This window comes from Salvelinus fontinalis, unplaced genomic scaffold (genome assembly GCF_029448725.1).
Source record: "Salvelinus fontinalis isolate EN_2023a unplaced genomic scaffold, ASM2944872v1 scaffold_0072, whole genome shotgun sequence".
Classification (NCBI taxonomy): Eukaryota; Metazoa; Chordata; class Actinopteri; order Salmoniformes; family Salmonidae; genus Salvelinus; species Salvelinus fontinalis.
The window spans coordinates 1-16,481 of NW_026600281.1; the positions used below are offsets into that span (position 1 = coordinate 1).

Sequence of the window (16,481 nt, forward strand, 5' to 3'; positions counted from 1 at the left end):
CTGACCAGTATGTTGTTGTGTCGTCTGTAGTTTACCATGGGCCAGACTGACCAGTATGTTGTTGTGTCGTCTGTAGTTTACCATGGCCAGACTGATTAGTAACTGTATGTTGTTGTGTTGTCTGTAGTTTGCCATGGCCAGACTGACCAGTATGTTGTGTTGTCTGTAGTTTGCCATGGCCAGACTGACCAGTATGTTGTGTTGTCTGTAGTTTACCATGGCCAGACTGATTAGTAACTGTATGTTGTTGTGTTGTCTGTAGTTTGCCATGGCCAGACTGACCAGTATGTTGTGTTGTCTGTAGTTTACCATGGCCAGACTGACCAGTATGTTGTTGTGTTGAGTGTAGTTTGCCATGGCCAGACTGACCAGTATGTTGTGTTGTCTGTAGTTTACCATGGCCAGACTGACTAGTAACTGTATGTTGTTGTGTTGTCTGTAGTTTACCTTGGCCAGACTGACCAGTATGTTGTTGTGTCGTCTGTAGTTTGCCATGGCCAGACTGACCACTATGTTGTTGTGTTGTCTGTAGTTTACCATGGGCCAGACTGACCAGTATGTTGTTGTGTCGTCTGTAGTTTACCTTGGCCAGACTGACTAGTAACAGTATGTTGTTGTGTCATCTGTAGTTTGCCATGGCCAGACTGACCAGTATGTTGTTGTGTTGTCTGTAGTTTACCAATGGCCAGACTGACCAGTATGTTTTTGTGTTGTCTGTAGTTTGCCATGGGCCAGACTGACCAGTATGTTGTTGTGTCGTCTGTAGTTTGCCATGGCCAGACTGACCAGTATGTTGTGTTGTCTGTAGTTTACCATGGCCAGACTGATTAGTAACTGTATGTTGTTGTGTTGTCTGTAGTTTGCCATGGCCAGACTGACCACTATGTTGTTGTGTTGTCTGTAGTTTGCCATGGCCAGACTGACCACTATGTTGTTGTGTCGTCTGTAGTTTACCATGGCCAGACTGATTAGTAACTGTATGTTGTTGTGTTGTCTGTAGTTTGCCATGGCCAGACTGACCAGTATGTTGTTGTGTTGTCTGTAGTTTACCTTGGCCCGACTGACCAGTATGTTGTTGTGTTGTCTGTAGTTTACCTTGGCCAGACTGACCAGTATGTTTTTGTGTCATCTGTAGTTTACCATGGCCAGACTGACCACTATGTTGTTGTGTTGTCTGTAGTTTACCATGGGCCAGACTGACCAGTATGTTGTTGTGTCGTCTGTAGTTTACCTTGGCCAGACTGACCACTATGTTGTTGTGTTGTCTGTAGTTTTCCATGGGCCAGACTGACCAGTATGTTGTTGTGTTGTCTGTAGTTTACCAATGGCCAGACTGACCAGTATGTTGTTGTGTTGTCTGTAGTTTGCCATGGGCCAGACTGACCAGTATGTTGTTGTGTCGTCTGTAGTTTACCATGGGCCAGACTGACCAGTATGTTGTTGTGTCGTCTGTAGTTTACCATGGCCAGACTGATTAGTAACTGTATGTTGTTGTGTTGTCTGTAGTTTGCCATGGCCAGACTGACCAGTATGTTGTGTTGTCTGTAGTTTGCCATGGGCCAGACTGACCAGTATGTTGTGTTGTCTGTAGTTTACCATGGGCCAGACTGACCAGTATGTTGTTGTGTTGTCTGTCGTTTACCATGGCCAGACTGACTAGTAACTGTATGTTGTTGTGTTGTCTGTAGTTTGCCATGGCCAGACTGACCAGTATGTTGTGTTGTCTGTAGTTTACCATGGCCAGACTGATTAGTAACTGTATGTTGTTGTGTTGTCTGTAGTTTGCCATGGCCAGACTGACCAGTATGTTGTGTTGTCTGTAGTTTACCATGGCCAGACTGACCAGTATGTTGTTGTGTTGAGTGTAGTTTGCCATGGCCAGACTGACCAGTATGTTGTGTTGTCTGTAGTTTACCATGGCCAGACTGACTAGTAACTGTATGTTGTTGTGTTGTCTGTAGTTTACCTTGGCCAGACTGACCAGTATGTTGTTGTGTCGTCTGTAGTTTGCCATGGCCAGACTGACCACTATGTTGTTGTGTTGTCTGTAGTTTACCATGGGCCAGACTGACCAGTATGTTGTTGTGTCGTCTGTAGTTTACCTTGGCCAGACTGACTAGTAACAGTATGTTGTTGTGTCATCTGTAGTTTGCCATGGCCAGACTGACCAGTATGTTGTTGTGTTGTCTGTAGTTTACCAATGGCCAGACTGACCAGTATGTTTTTGTGTTGTCTGTAGTTTGCCATGGGCCAGACTGACCAGTATGTTGTTGTGTCGTCTGTAGTTTGCCATGGCCAGACTGACCAGTATGTTGTGTTGTCTGTAGTTTACCATGGCCAGACTGATTAGTAACTGTATGTTGTTGTGTTGTCTGTAGTTTGCCATGGCCAGACTGACCACTATGTTGTTGTGTTGTCTGTAGTTTGCCATGGCCAGACTGACCACTATGTTGTTGTGTCGTCTGTAGTTTACCAAGGCCAGACTGATTAGTAACTTTATGTTGTTGTGTTGTCTGTAGTTTGCCATGGCCAGACTGACCAGTATGTTGTTGTGTTGTCTGTAGTTTACCTTGGCCCGACTGACCAGTATGTTGTTGTGTTGTCTGTAGTTTACCATGTGCCAGACTGACCAGTATGTTGTTGTGTTGTCTGTAGTTTACCTTGGCCAGACTGACCAGTATGTTGTTGTGTCGTCTGTAGTTTACCATGGCCAGACTGACCACTATGTTGTTGTGTTGTCTGTAGTTTACCATGGGCCAGACTGACCAGTATGTTGTTGTGTTGTCTGTAGTTTACCTTGGCCCGACTGACCAGTATGTTGTTGTGTTGTCTGTAGTTTACCATGGGCCAGACTGACCAGTATGTTGTTTGTTGTCTGTAGTTTACCTTGGCCAGACTGACCAGTATGTTGTTGTGTCGTCTGTAGTTTACCATGGCCAGACTGACCACTATGTTGTTGTGTTGTCTGTAGTTTGCCATGGCCAGACTGACCAGTATGTTGTTGTGTCGTCTGTAGTTTACCATGGCCAGACTGACCACTATGTTGTTGTGTTGTCTGTAGTTTACCATGGGCCAGACTGACCGGTATGTTGTTGTGCTGTCTGTAGTTTACCATGGGCCAGACTGACCAGTATGTTGTTGTGTTGTCTGTAGTTTACCATGGGCCAGACTGACCGGTCTGTTGTTGTGTTGTCTGTAGTTTACCATGGGCCAGACTGACCAGTATGTTGTTGTGTCGTCTGTAGTTTACCTTGGCCAGACTGACTAGTAACAGTATGTTGTTGTGTCGTCTGTAGTTTGCCATGGCCAGACTGACCAGTATGTTGTTGTGTTGTCTGTAGTTTACCAATGTTCAGACTGACCAGTATGTTGTTGTGTTGTCTGTAGTTTGCCATGGGCCAGACTGACCAATATGTTGTTGTGTCGTCTGTAGTTTACCATGGGCCAGACTGACCAGTATGTTGTTGTGTCGTCTGTAGTTTACCTTGGCCAGACTGACTAGTAACAGTATGTTGTTGTGTCGTCTGTAGTTTGCCATGGCCAGACTGACCAGTATGTTGTTGTGTTGTCTGTAGTTTGCCATGGGCCAGACTGACCAGTATGTTGTTGTGTCGTCTGTAGTTTACCATGGGCCAGACTGACCAGTATGTTGTTGTGTCGTCTGTAGTTTACCATGGCCAGACTGATTAGTATGTTGTTGTGTTGTCTGTAGTTTACCATGGCCAGACTGACTAGTAACTGTATGTTGTTGTGTTGTCTGTAGTTTGCCATGGGCCAGACTGACCAGTGTGTTGTTGTGTCGTCTGTAGTTTACCATGGGCCAGACTGACCAGTATGTTGTTGTGTCGTCTGTAGTTTACCATGGCCAGACTGATTAGTATGTTGTTGTGTTGTCTGTAGTTTACCATGGGCCAGACTGACCAGTATGTTGTTGTGTCGTCTGTAGTTTACCATGGGCCAGACTGACCAGTATATTGTTGTGTTGTCTGTAGTTTGCCATGGCCAGACTGACCAGTATGTTGTGTTGTCTGTAGTTTGCCATGGGCCAGACTGACCAGTATGTTGTTGTGTTGTCTGTAGTTTACCATGGGCCAGACTGACCAGTATGTTGTTGTGTTGTCTGTAGTTTACCTTGGCCAGACTGACTAGTAACAGTATGTTGTTGTGTCGTCTGTAGTTTGCCATGGCCAGACTGACCAGTATGTTGTTGTGTTGTCTGTAGTTTGCCATGGGCCAGACTGACCAGTATGTTGTTGTGTCGTCTGTAGTTTACCATGGGCCAGACTGACCAGTATGTTGTTGTGTCGTCTGTAGTTTACCATGGCCAGACTGATTAGTATGTTGTTGTGTTGTCTGTAGTTTACCATGGCCAGACTGACTAGTAACTGTATGTTGTTGTGTTGTCTGTAGTTTGCCATGGGCCAGACTGACCAGTGTGTTGTTGTGTCGTCTGTAGTTTACCATGGGCCAGACTGACCAGTATGTTGTTGTGTCGTCTGTAGTTTACCATGGCCAGACTGATTAGTATGTTGTTGTGTTGTCTGTAGTTTACCATGGGCCAGACTGACCAGTATGTTGTTGTGCCGTCTGTAGTTTACCATGGGCCAGACTGACCAGTATATTGTTGTGTTGTCTGTAGTTTGCCATGGCCAGACTGACCAGTATGTTGTGTTGTCTGTAGTTTGCCATGGGCCAGACTGACCAGTATGTTGTTGTGTTGTCTGTAGTTTACCATGGGCCAGACTGACCAGTATGTTGTTGTGTTGTCTGTAGTTTACCTTGGCCAGACTGATCAGTATGTTGTGTTGTCTGTAGTTTGCCATGGCCAGACTGATCCAAGTGTTCAGGAGGAAAGCGGTGAGCGTCACAGACACTCGTGTCCGCACCATGAACGAGGTTCTCACCTGCATCAAACTCATCAAGATGTACGCCTGGGAAACCTCCTTCCAGAAGAAAATCACCGGTAAGGAAGAGTAGGGTCACCACAGGATGTTAAGAAGCTGTCTAAACAGGATACTGAAGGTGTTATTGGCCAAATGACATTTACTGATCATATAACAGAGGAAATGGTATTTATTGAGATATTGATTTACTGATAATATAACACAGTCAATGGTATTTATTGAGATATTGATTTACTGATAATATAACACAGTCAATGGTATTTATTGAGATATTGATTTACTGATAATATAACACAGTCAATGGTATTTATTGAGATATTGATTTACTGATAATATAACACAGTCAATGGTATTTATTGAGACATTGATGAACTGATAATATAACACAGTAAATGGTATTTATTGAGACATTGATTTATTGATAATATAACACAGTCAATGGTATTTATTGAGATATTGATTTACTGATAATATAACACAGTCAATGGTATTTATTGAGATATTGATTTACTGATAATATAACACAGTCAATGGTATTTATTGAGATATTGATTTACTGATAATATAACACAGTCAATGGTATTTATTGAGACATTGATTTACTGATAATATAACACAGTCAATGGTATTTATTGAGACATTGATTTACTGATAATATAACACAGTCAATGGTATTTATTGAGATATTGATTTACTGATAATATAACACAGTCAATGGTATTTATTGAGACATTGATTTACTGATAATATAACACAGTCAATGGTATTTATTGAGACATTGATGAACTGATAATATAACACAGTCAATGGTATTTATTGAGACATTGATTTACTGATAATATAACACAGTCAATGGTATTTATTGAGACATTGATGAACTGATAATATAACACAGTAAATGGTATTTATTGAGACATTGATTTATTGATAATATAACATAGTAAATGGTATTTATTGAGACATTGATTTATTGATAATATAACACAGTAAATGGTATTTATTGAGACATTGATTTTTTAATTGATTAGTTGAATGTATTGGATCATTAAAATAGAAGCCTGCTCCAGCAGGAGACAACATCATTCACTATAATTGGGAAAATGTTGTTAATTCATCTGTTATCTGGTATATCTGGTATATCTGGTATATCTGGTATATCTGGTATATCTGGTATATCTGGTATCTGGTATATCTGGTATCTGGTATATCTGGTATATCTGGTATATCTGGTATATCTGGTATCTGGTATATCTGGTATATCTGGTATATCTGTTATCTGGTATATCTGGTATCTGGTATATCTGGTATATCTGGTATCTGGTATATCTGGTATATCTGGTATATATGGTATCTGGTATATCTGGTATCTGGTATATCTGGTATATCTGGTATCTGGTATATCTGGTATATCTGGTATATCTGGTATATCTGGTATCTGGTATATCTGGTATATCTGGTATATCTGGTATATCTGGTGTATCTGGTGTATCTGGTGTATCTGTTATAATTGGGAACATGTAGTTAATTCATCGGTTGTCTGTTATATCATGTACAGTGACTATAGAAAACCTTGCGTAGAAATGTGTGTAAATACAACCCTATCTCAAGGTCAAGTTTTCAGAAGACCGAGGTGGGTTTCCTCTCTTTTTACCTGGGCTTTGCTCCTTTTCATATTTATTTTGATCCTGACAAACTCCCCAGTCCCTGCCGATGACAAGCATACCCATAACATGATGCTGCCACCACAATAGTTGAAAATACAGAGGGTTTCACTCTGTTGTGTTGTATTGGTTTTGATCCAACCCTTTTCCCTGCCGATGACACCCTCTGTCTATCGTTGTCTCTGATTGGGAATCATACTTAGGCGGCCTGTTTTGCCACCTTAGTTGTGGGTAGTTGTCTGTGTTAGTGGCCTGTGTAGCCCTAGTCAGCTTCACGTTCGTTTTTTTGTTGTTTCCTGTTTTTTCTTGGCGACATTCATAATAAGAAGAAATGTCCGCTCACCACGCTGCAACTTGATCCGGTCATTTCCACCCTGACGACGATCGTGACGAGAACGTTTGGTAGAAATCTTTCATTAGAGCGTTGTGTACAGTGTATACAGATACAGTGTGTTTGGATATAGTGCCATTTAAAGGGAATAGGGAGCCATATAGGGCACGTGCCATATCTGCCGTCGTGTGTTTCCCCCCCATCAGACATCAGGAAGAAGGAGAAGCAGCTGCTGGAGATGGCTGGCTACACCCAGAGTATCAACTCCTCCATCACAACCATCATCCCCACCCTGGCAACCATCCTCACCTTCGTGGTCCACACCCTGCTGGGCCTGCCCCTCGGCACCTCGGAAGTGAGTAGTATACCTAATACCTAGTCCTAATACCTAGTCCTAATACCTAGTCCTAATACCTAGTCCTAATACCTAGTCCTAATACCTAGACCTAATACCTAGTCCTAATACCTAGTCCTAATACCTAGTCCTAATACCTAGTCCTAATACCTAGTCCTTATACCTAGTCCTAATACCTAGTCCTAATACCTAGTCCTAATACCTAGTCCTAATACCTAGTCCTAATATCTAGTCCTAATACCTAGTCCTAATACCTAGTCCTAATATCTAGACCTAATACCTAGTCCTAATACCTAGACCTAATACCTAGTCCTAATACCTAGTCCTAATACCTAGTCCTAATACCTAGTCCTTATACCTAGACCTAATACCTAGTCCATATACCTAGTCCTAATACCTAGTCCATATACCTAGACCTAATACCTAGACTTAATACCTAGTCCTAATACCTAGTCCTAATACCTAGTCCTAATACCTAGTCCTAATACCTAGTCCTAATACCTAGTCCTTATACCTAGACCTAATACCTAGTCCATATACCTAGTCCTAATACCTAGTCCATATACCTAGACCTAATACCTAGACTTAATACCTAGTCCTAATACCTAGTCCTAATACCTAGTCCTAATACCTAGTCCTAATACCTAGTCCTAATACCTAGTCCATATACCTAGTCCATATACCTGGACCTAATATCTAGTCCTAATACCTAATACCTAGTCCACATACCTAGTCCATATACCTAGTCCTAATACCTAGTCCTAATACCTAGTCCTAATACCTAGACCTAATACCTAGACCTAATACCTAGACCTAATACCTAGACCTAATACCTAGACCTAATACCTAGACCTAATACCTAGTCCTAATACCTAGACCTAATACCTAGTCCTAATACCTAGTCCTAATACCTAGTCCTAATACCTAGACCTAATACCTAGTCCTAATACCTAGTCCTAATACCTAGTCCTAATACCTAGTCCTAATACCTAGTCCTAATACCTAGTCCTAATACCTAGTCCTAATACCGAGTCTAGTCATACTGAGTAGATATGTCTATAGTCTTTAGCTCAGCAGGCTAACATAGTCAGCTATGAATACAGTAGTACCTAATGAAAGACCTTTAGCTCAGCAGGCTAACATAGTCCGCTATGAGTAGTACCTAATGAAAGACCTTTAGCTCAGAGGGCTAACATAGTCAGATATGAATACAGTATTACCTAATGAAAGGCCTTTAGCTCAGAGGGCTAACATAGTCAGCTATGAATACAGTAGTACCTAATGAAAGGCCTTTAGCTCAGAGGGCTAACATAGTCAGCTATGAGTAGTACCTAATGAAAGACCTTTAGCTCAGAGGGCTAACATAGTCAGCTATGAGTACAGTATTACCTAATGAAAGACCTTTAGCTCAGAGGGCTAACATAGTCCGCTATGAGTAGTACCTAATGAAAGACCTTTAGCTCAGAGGGCTAACATAGTCCGCTATGAGTACAGTAGTATCTAATGAAAGACCTTTAGCTCAGAGGGCTAACATAGTCAGCTATGACTACAGTAGTACCTAATGAAAGACCTTTAGCTCAGCAGGCTAACATAGTCAGCTATGAATACAGTATTACCTAATGAAAGACCTTTAGCTCAGAGGGCTAACATAGTCAGATATGAATACAGTAGTACCTAATGAAAGACCTTTAGCTCAGCAGGCTAACATAGTCAGCTATGAATACAGTATTACCTAATGAAAGGCCTTTAGCTCAGAGGGCTAACATAGTCAGCTATGAATACAGTAGTACCTAATGAAAGACCTTTAGCTCAGAGGGCTAACATAGTCAGCTATGAATACAGTATTACCTAATGAAAGACCTTTAGCTCAGAGGGCTAACATAGTCAGCTATGAATAGTACCTAATGAAAGACCTTTAGCTCAGAGGGCTAACATAGTCAGATATGAATACAGTAGTACCTAATGAAAGACCTTTAGCTCAGCAGGCTAACATAGTCAGCTATGAATACAGTATTACCTAATGAAAGGCCTTTAGCTCAGAGGGCTAACATAGTCAGCTATGAATACAGTAGTACCTAATGAAAGACCTTTAGCTCAGATGGCTAACATAGTCAGCTATGAATACAGTAGTACCTAATGAAAGACCTTTAGCTCAGCAGGCTAACATAGTCAGATATGAGTAGTACCTAATGAAAGACCTTTAGCTCAGAGGGCTAACATAGTCAGCTATGACTACAGTAGTACCTAATGAAAGACCTTTAGCTCAGAGGGCTAACATAGTCAGCTATGAATACAGTAGTACCTAATGAAAGACCTTTAGCTCAGCAGGCTAACATAGTCAGCTATGAGTACAGTAGTACCTAATGAAAGGCCTTTAGCTCAGAGGGCTAACATAGTCAGCTATGACTACAGTAGTACCTAATGAAAGACCTTTAGCTCAGAGGGCTAACATAGTCAGCTATGACTACAGTATTACCTAATGAAAGACCTTTAGCTCAGCAGGCTAACATAGTCAGCTATGAGTACAGTAGTACCTAATGAAAGGCCTTTAGCTCAGCAGGCTAACATAGTCGACTATGAGTAGTACCTAATGAAAGTCCTTTAGCTCAGAGGGCTAACACAGTCAGCTATGAGTAGTACCTAATGAAAGACCTTTAGCTCAGAGGGCTAACATAGTCAGCTATGAGTAGTACCTAATGAAAGACCTTTAGCTCAGAGGGCTAACATAGTCAGCTATGAGTAGTACCTAATGAAAGACCTTTAGCTCAGAGGGCTAACATAGTCAGCTATGAGTATTACCTAATGAAAGACCTTTAGCTCAGAGGGCTAACATAGTCAGATATGAATACAGTATTACCTAATGAAAGACCTTTAGCTCAGAGGGCTAACATAGTCAGCTATGAATACAGTAGTACCTAATGATAGACCTTTAGCTCAGAGGGCTAACATAGTCAGCTATGAATACAGTAGTACCTAATGAAAGACCTTTAGCTCAGAGGGCTAACATAGTCAGCTATGAATACAGTAGTACCTAATGAAAGACCTTTAGCTCAGAGGGCTAACATAGTCAGCTATGAGTACAGTAGTACCTAATGAAAGACCTTTAGCTCAGAGGGCTAACATAGTCAGCTATGAGTATTACCTAATGAAAGACCTTTAGCTCAGAGGGCTAACATAGTCAGCTATGAGTACAGTAGTACCTAATGAAAGACCTTTAGCTCAGAGGGCTAACATAGTCAGCTATGACTACAGTAGTACCTAATGAAAGACCTTTAGCTCAGCAGGCTAACATAGTCAGCTATGAATACAGTAGTACCTAATGAAAGACCTTTAGCTCAGATGGCTAACATAGTCAGCTATGAGTACAGTAGTACCTAATGAAAGACCTTTAGCTCAGAGGGCTAACATAGTCAGCTATGACTACAGTAGTACCTAATGAAAGGCCTTTAGCTCAGATGGCTAACATAGTCAGCTATGACTACAGTAGTACCTAATGAAAGACCTTTAGCTCAGCAGGCTAACATAGTCAGCTATGAATACAGTATTACCTAATGAAAGACCTTTAGCTCAGAGGGCTAACATAGTCAGCTATGAGTAGTACCTAATGAAAGACCTTTAGCTCAGAGGGCTAACATAGTCAGCTATGAATACAGTATTACCTAATGAAAGGCCTTTAGCTCAGAGGGCTAAGATAGTCAGCTATGAGTACAGTAGTACCTAATGAAAGACCTTTAGCTCAGAGGGCTAACATAGTCAGCTATGACTACAGTAGTACCTAATGAAAGGCCTTTAGCTCAGAGGGCTAACATAGTCAGCTATGAATACAGTAGTACCTAATGAAAGACCTTTAGCTCAGAGGGCTAACATAGTCAGCTATGAATACAGTAGTACCTAATGAAAGACCTTTAGCTCAGAGGGCTAACATAGTCAGCTATGAATACAGTATTACCTAATGAAAGACCTTTAGCTCAGCAGGCTAACATAGTCAGCTATGACTACAGTAGTACCTAATGAAAGACCTTTAGCTCAGAGGGCTAACATAGTCAGCTATGAGTAGTACCTAATGAAAGACCTTTAGCTCAGAGGGCTAACATAGTCAGATATGAATACAGTAGTACCTAATGAAAGACCTTTAGCTCAGAGGGCTAACATAGTCAGCTATGAATACAGTAGTACCTAATGAAAGACCTTTAGCTCAGAGGGCTAACATAGTCAGCTATGAATACAGTAGTACCTAATGAAAGGCCTTTAGCTCAGATGGCTAACCATCCTGTAGTGTGTACTGTACTGTAAAGTCATGTCTCTTACTGTGTTTTTACCAGGCTGTTACCATTCTAGCCATCTTGTTTTTACCAGGCTGTTACCATCATCGCCATCTTGTTTTTACCAGGTTGTTACCATCCTCGCCATCTTGTTTTTACCAGGCTGTTACCATCATCGCCATCTTGTTTTTACCAGGTTGTTACCATCCTCGCCATCTTGTTTTTACCAGGCTGTTACCATCCTAGCGATCTTGTTTTTACCAGGTTGTTACCATCCTAGCCATCTTGTTTTTACCAGGCTGTTACCATCCTAGCCATCTTGTTTTTACCAGGCTGTTACCATCCTAGCCATCTTGTTTTTACCAGGCTTTTACCATAATCGCCATCTTGTTTTTACCAGGCTGTTACCATCCTAGCCATCTTGTTTTTACCAGGCTTTTACCATAATCGCCATCTTGTTTTTACCAGGCTGTTACCATCCTCGCCATCTTGTTTTTACCAGGCTGTTACAATCATCGCCATCTTGTTTTTACCAGGCTGTTACCATCCTCGCCATCTTGTTTTTACCAGGCTGTTACCATCCTCGCCATCTTGTTTTTACCAGGCTGTTACCATCCTAGCCATCTTGTTTTTACCAGGTTGTTACCATCCTAGCCATCTTGTTTTTACCAGGCTGTTACCATCCTAGCCATCTTGTTTTTACCAGGCTTTTACCATAATCGCCATCTTGTTTTTACCAGGCTGTTACCATCCTCGCCATCTTGTTTTTACCAGGCTGTTACAATCATCGCCATCTTGTTTTTACCAGGCTGTTACCATCCTCGCCATCTTGTTTTTACCAGGCTGTTACAATCATCGCCATCTTGTTTTTACCAGGCTGTTACCATCATCGCCATCTTGTTTTTACCAGGCTGTTACCATCCTAGCCATCTTGTTTTTACCAGGCTGTTACCATCCTAGCCATCTTGTTTTTACCAGGCTTTTACCATAATCGCCATCTTGTTTTTACCAGGCTGTTACCATCCTCGCCATCTTGTTTTTACCAGGCTGTTACAATCATCGCCATCTTGTTTTTACCAGGCTGTTACCATCCTCGCCATCTTGTTTTTACCAGGCTGTTACCATCCTAGCGATCTTGTTTTTACCAGGATGTTACCATCATCGCCATCTTGTTTTTACCAGGCTGTTACCATCATCGCCATCTTGTTTTTACCAGGATGTTACCATCATCGCCATCTTGTTTTTACCAGGCTGTTACCATCATCGCCATCTTGTTTTTACCAGGCTGTTACAATCATCGCCATCTTGTTTTTACCAGGATGTTACCATCATCGCCATCTTGTTTTTACCAGGTTGTTACCATCCTCGCCATCTTGTTTTTACCAGGCTGTTACCATCCTTGCCATCTTGTTTTTACCAGGATGTTACCATCATCGCCATCTTGTTTTTACCAGGCTGTTACCATCCTCGCCATCTTGTTTTTACCAGGCTGTTACCATCCTCGCCATCTTGTTTTTACCAGGTTGTTACCATCCTAGCCATCTTGTTTTTACCAGGTTGTTACCATCCTAGCCATCTTGTTTTTACCAGGCTGTTACCATCCTCGCCATCTTGTTTTTACCAGGCTGTTACCATCCTAGCCATCTTGTTTTTACCAGGTTGTTACCATCCTAGCCATCTTGTTTTTACCAGGCTGTTACCATCCTAGCCATCTTGTTTTTACCAGGCTTTTACCATAATCGCCATCTTGTTTTTACCAGGCTGTTACCATCCTCGCCATCTTGTTTTTACCAGGCTGTTACCATCATCGCCATCTTGTTTTTACCAGGCTGTTACCATCCTCGCCATCTTGTTTTTACCAGGCTGTTACAATCATCGCCATCTTGTTTTTACCAGGCTGTTACCATCCTCGCCATCTTGTTTTTACCAGGCTGTTACCATCCTCGCCATCTTGTTTTTACCAGGCTGTTACCATCCTAGCCATCTTGTTTTTACCAGGCTGTTACCATCCTAGCCATCTTGTTTTTACCAGGCTGTTACCATCCTCGCCATCTTGTTTTTACCAGGCTGTTACCATCCTAGCCATCTTGTTTTTACCAGGTTGTTACCATCCTAGCCATCTTGTTTTTACCAGGCTGTTACCATCCTCGCCATCTTGTTTTTACCAGGCTGTTACCATCCTCGCCATCTTGTTTTTACCAGGCTGTTACCATCCTAGCCATCTTGTTTTTACCAGGTTGTTACCATCCTAGCCATCTTGTTTTTACCAGGTTGTTACCATCCTAGCCATCTTGTTTTTACCAGGGTGTTACCATCCTAGCCATCTTGTTTTTACCAGGCTGTTACCATCCTTGCCATCTTGTTTTTACCAGGCTGTTACCATCCTCGCCATCTTGTTTTTACCAGGCTGTTACCATCCTAGCCATCTTGTTTTTACCAGGCTGTTACCATCCTAGCCATCTTGTTTTTACCAGGATGTTACCATCATCGCCATCTTGTTTTTACCAGGCTGTTACAATCATCGCCATCTTGTTTTTACCAGGCTGTTACCATCCTCGCCATCTTGTTTTTACCAGGATGTTACCATCATCGCCATCTTGTTTTTACCAGGCTGTTACCATCCTAGCCATCTTGTTTTTACCAGGATGTTACCATCATCGCCATCTTGTTTTTACCAGGCTGTTACAATCATCGCCATCTTGTTTTTACCAGGCTGTTACCATCCTCGCCATCTTGTTTTTACCAGGATGTTACCATCATCGCCATCTTGTTTTTACCAGGTTGTTACCATCCTAGCCATCTTGTTTTTACCAGGCTGTTACCATCCTAGCCATCTTGTTTTTACCAGGCTGTTACCATCCTCGCCATCTTGTTTTTACCAGGCTGTTACCATCCTCGCCATCTTGTTTTTACCAGGCTGTTACCATCCTCGCCATCTTGTTTTTACCAAGCTGTTACCATCCTCGCCATCTTGTTTTTACCAGGATGTTACCATTATTGCCATCTTGTTTTTACCAAGCTGTTACCATCCTTGCCATCTTGTTTTTACCAGGATGTTACCATCATCGCCATCTTGTTTTTACCAGGCTGTTACCATCCTTGCCATCTTGTTTTTACCAGGATGTTACCATCATCGCCATCTTGTTTTTACCAGGATGTTACCATCATCGCCATCTTGTTTTTACCAGGATGTTACCATCATCGCCATCTTGTTTTTACCAGGATGTTACCATCCTTGCCATCTTGTTTTTACCAGGATGTTACCATCATCGCCATCTTGTTTTTACCAGGATGTTACCATCCTTGCCATCTTGTTTTTACCAGGATGTTACCATCATCGCCATCTTGTTTTTACCAGGCTGTTACCATCCTAGCCATCTTGTTTTTACCAGGCTGTTACCATCCTAGCCATCTTGTTTTTACCAGGTTGTTACCATCCTAGCCATCTTGTTTTTACCAGGCTGTTACCATCCTAGCCATCTTGTTTTTACCAGGCTGTTACCATCCTTGCCATCTTGTTTTTACCAGGATGTTACCATCATCGCCATCTTGTTTTTACCAGGCTGTTACCATCCTTGCCATCTTGTTTTTACCAGGATGTTACCATCATCGCCATCTTGTTTTTACCAGGCTGTTACCATCCTTGCCATCTTGTTTTTACCAGGATGTTACCATCATCGCCATCTTGTTTTTACCAGGCTGTTACCATCCTAGCCATCTTGTTTTTACCAGGCTGTTACCATCCTTGCCATCTTGTTTTTACCAGGATGTTACCATCATCGCCATCTTGTTTTTACCAGGCTGTTACCATCCTTGCCATCTTGTTTTTACCAGGATGTTACCATCATCGCCATCTTGTTTTTACCAGGATGTTACCATCCTTGCCATCTTGTTTTTACCAGGATGTTACCATCATCGCCATCTTGTTTTTACCAGGCTGTTACCATCCTTGCCATCTTGTTTTTACCAGGATGTTACCATTATTGCCATCTTGTTTTTACCAGGATGTTACCATCCTCGCCATCTTGTTTTTACCAGGATGTTACCATCTTTACCATCTTGTTTTTACCAGGATGTTACCATAATCGCCATCTTGTTGTTACCAGGCTTTTACCATAATCGCCATCTTTAACTCCATGCGGTTCTCCCTGGGTTTGTTGCCGTTCTCTGTCAAAGCCATAGCTGAGGGACAAGTGTCGCTAGCCCGGCTAAAGGTGAGACTCCTCTCCTTTAAAACATTGTCAATCATCAACCTCTTCCTGTATATCATGAAGCACGTGTCATAACGTTTCTGTTATCAGTCTCTTTGTGGCATGACCATAAGCTCTGTGTGTTTACTGTGTGTGTGTGTGTGTGTGTGGGTGGGGGTGAATGTGTGTGTGTGTTTGTGCCTGCGTGTATGTGTGCCTGCTTGTGTGTGTGTGTGGGGGGGGGGGGTTGTGTGTGTGTGTGTTTGTGCCTGCGTGTATGTGTGCCTGCTTGTGTGTGTGTGTGGGGTTGTGTATGTGTGTGTGTGTGCGTGTGTGTGTGTGTGTGCATGTCCACTCTGTGTGTGTGTGTGTGTGTGTGTAGAAACTGCTTATGACCCAGAACCCAGACTCGTACCTGGTCCAGAGACACGGGTCCTCCTCGGCCCTGGTCATGGAGAAGGCCACATTCACCTGGGCCGGGCCTGAAGGACAGACAACCGCTACGGCACCAGGCACCACAGCCTCTCTGAAGGGAGGGAAGGTGGAACCACAGGGCCAGAACGGGACTCACACACCGGGCAAGACCCAGGCCAAGCCCACCCTGAGAAACATCTCCTTTAACCTGCCTAAGGTAGGTGCTGCTAGGGCTTTTGATTGGGTTAGATGGGGTGGGTGGGGTCTGGGCTAGATAGGGCTTTTGATTGGGTTAGATGGGGTGGGTGGGGTCTGGGCTAGATAGGGCTTTTGATTGGGTTAGATGGGGTGGGTGGGGTCTGGG

General features: G+C 42.5%; 1 protein-coding gene across 3 annotated transcripts in view; it reads left to right on the plus strand.

The window, feature by feature from the left end:
• Nucleotides 1–4,815: 4,815 nt before the first annotated feature.
• LOC129842863 (ATP-binding cassette sub-family C member 12-like) overlaps nucleotides 4,816–16,481 on the plus strand; it is a gene marked incomplete at its 5' end in the record, with an annotated part of 283,379 nt that continues 271,713 nt past the window's right edge. For 2 of the 3 annotated variants that reach the window (XM_055911557.1, XM_055911559.1), the window contains 4 exon segments: nucleotides 4,816–4,963; nucleotides 7,103–7,251; nucleotides 15,620–15,727; nucleotides 16,086–16,334. In XM_055911557.1, coding sequence (XP_055767532.1) covers nucleotides 4,816–4,963; nucleotides 7,103–7,251; nucleotides 15,620–15,727; nucleotides 16,086–16,334 — 654 coding nt within the window. 3 annotated transcript variants of the gene reach the window in all.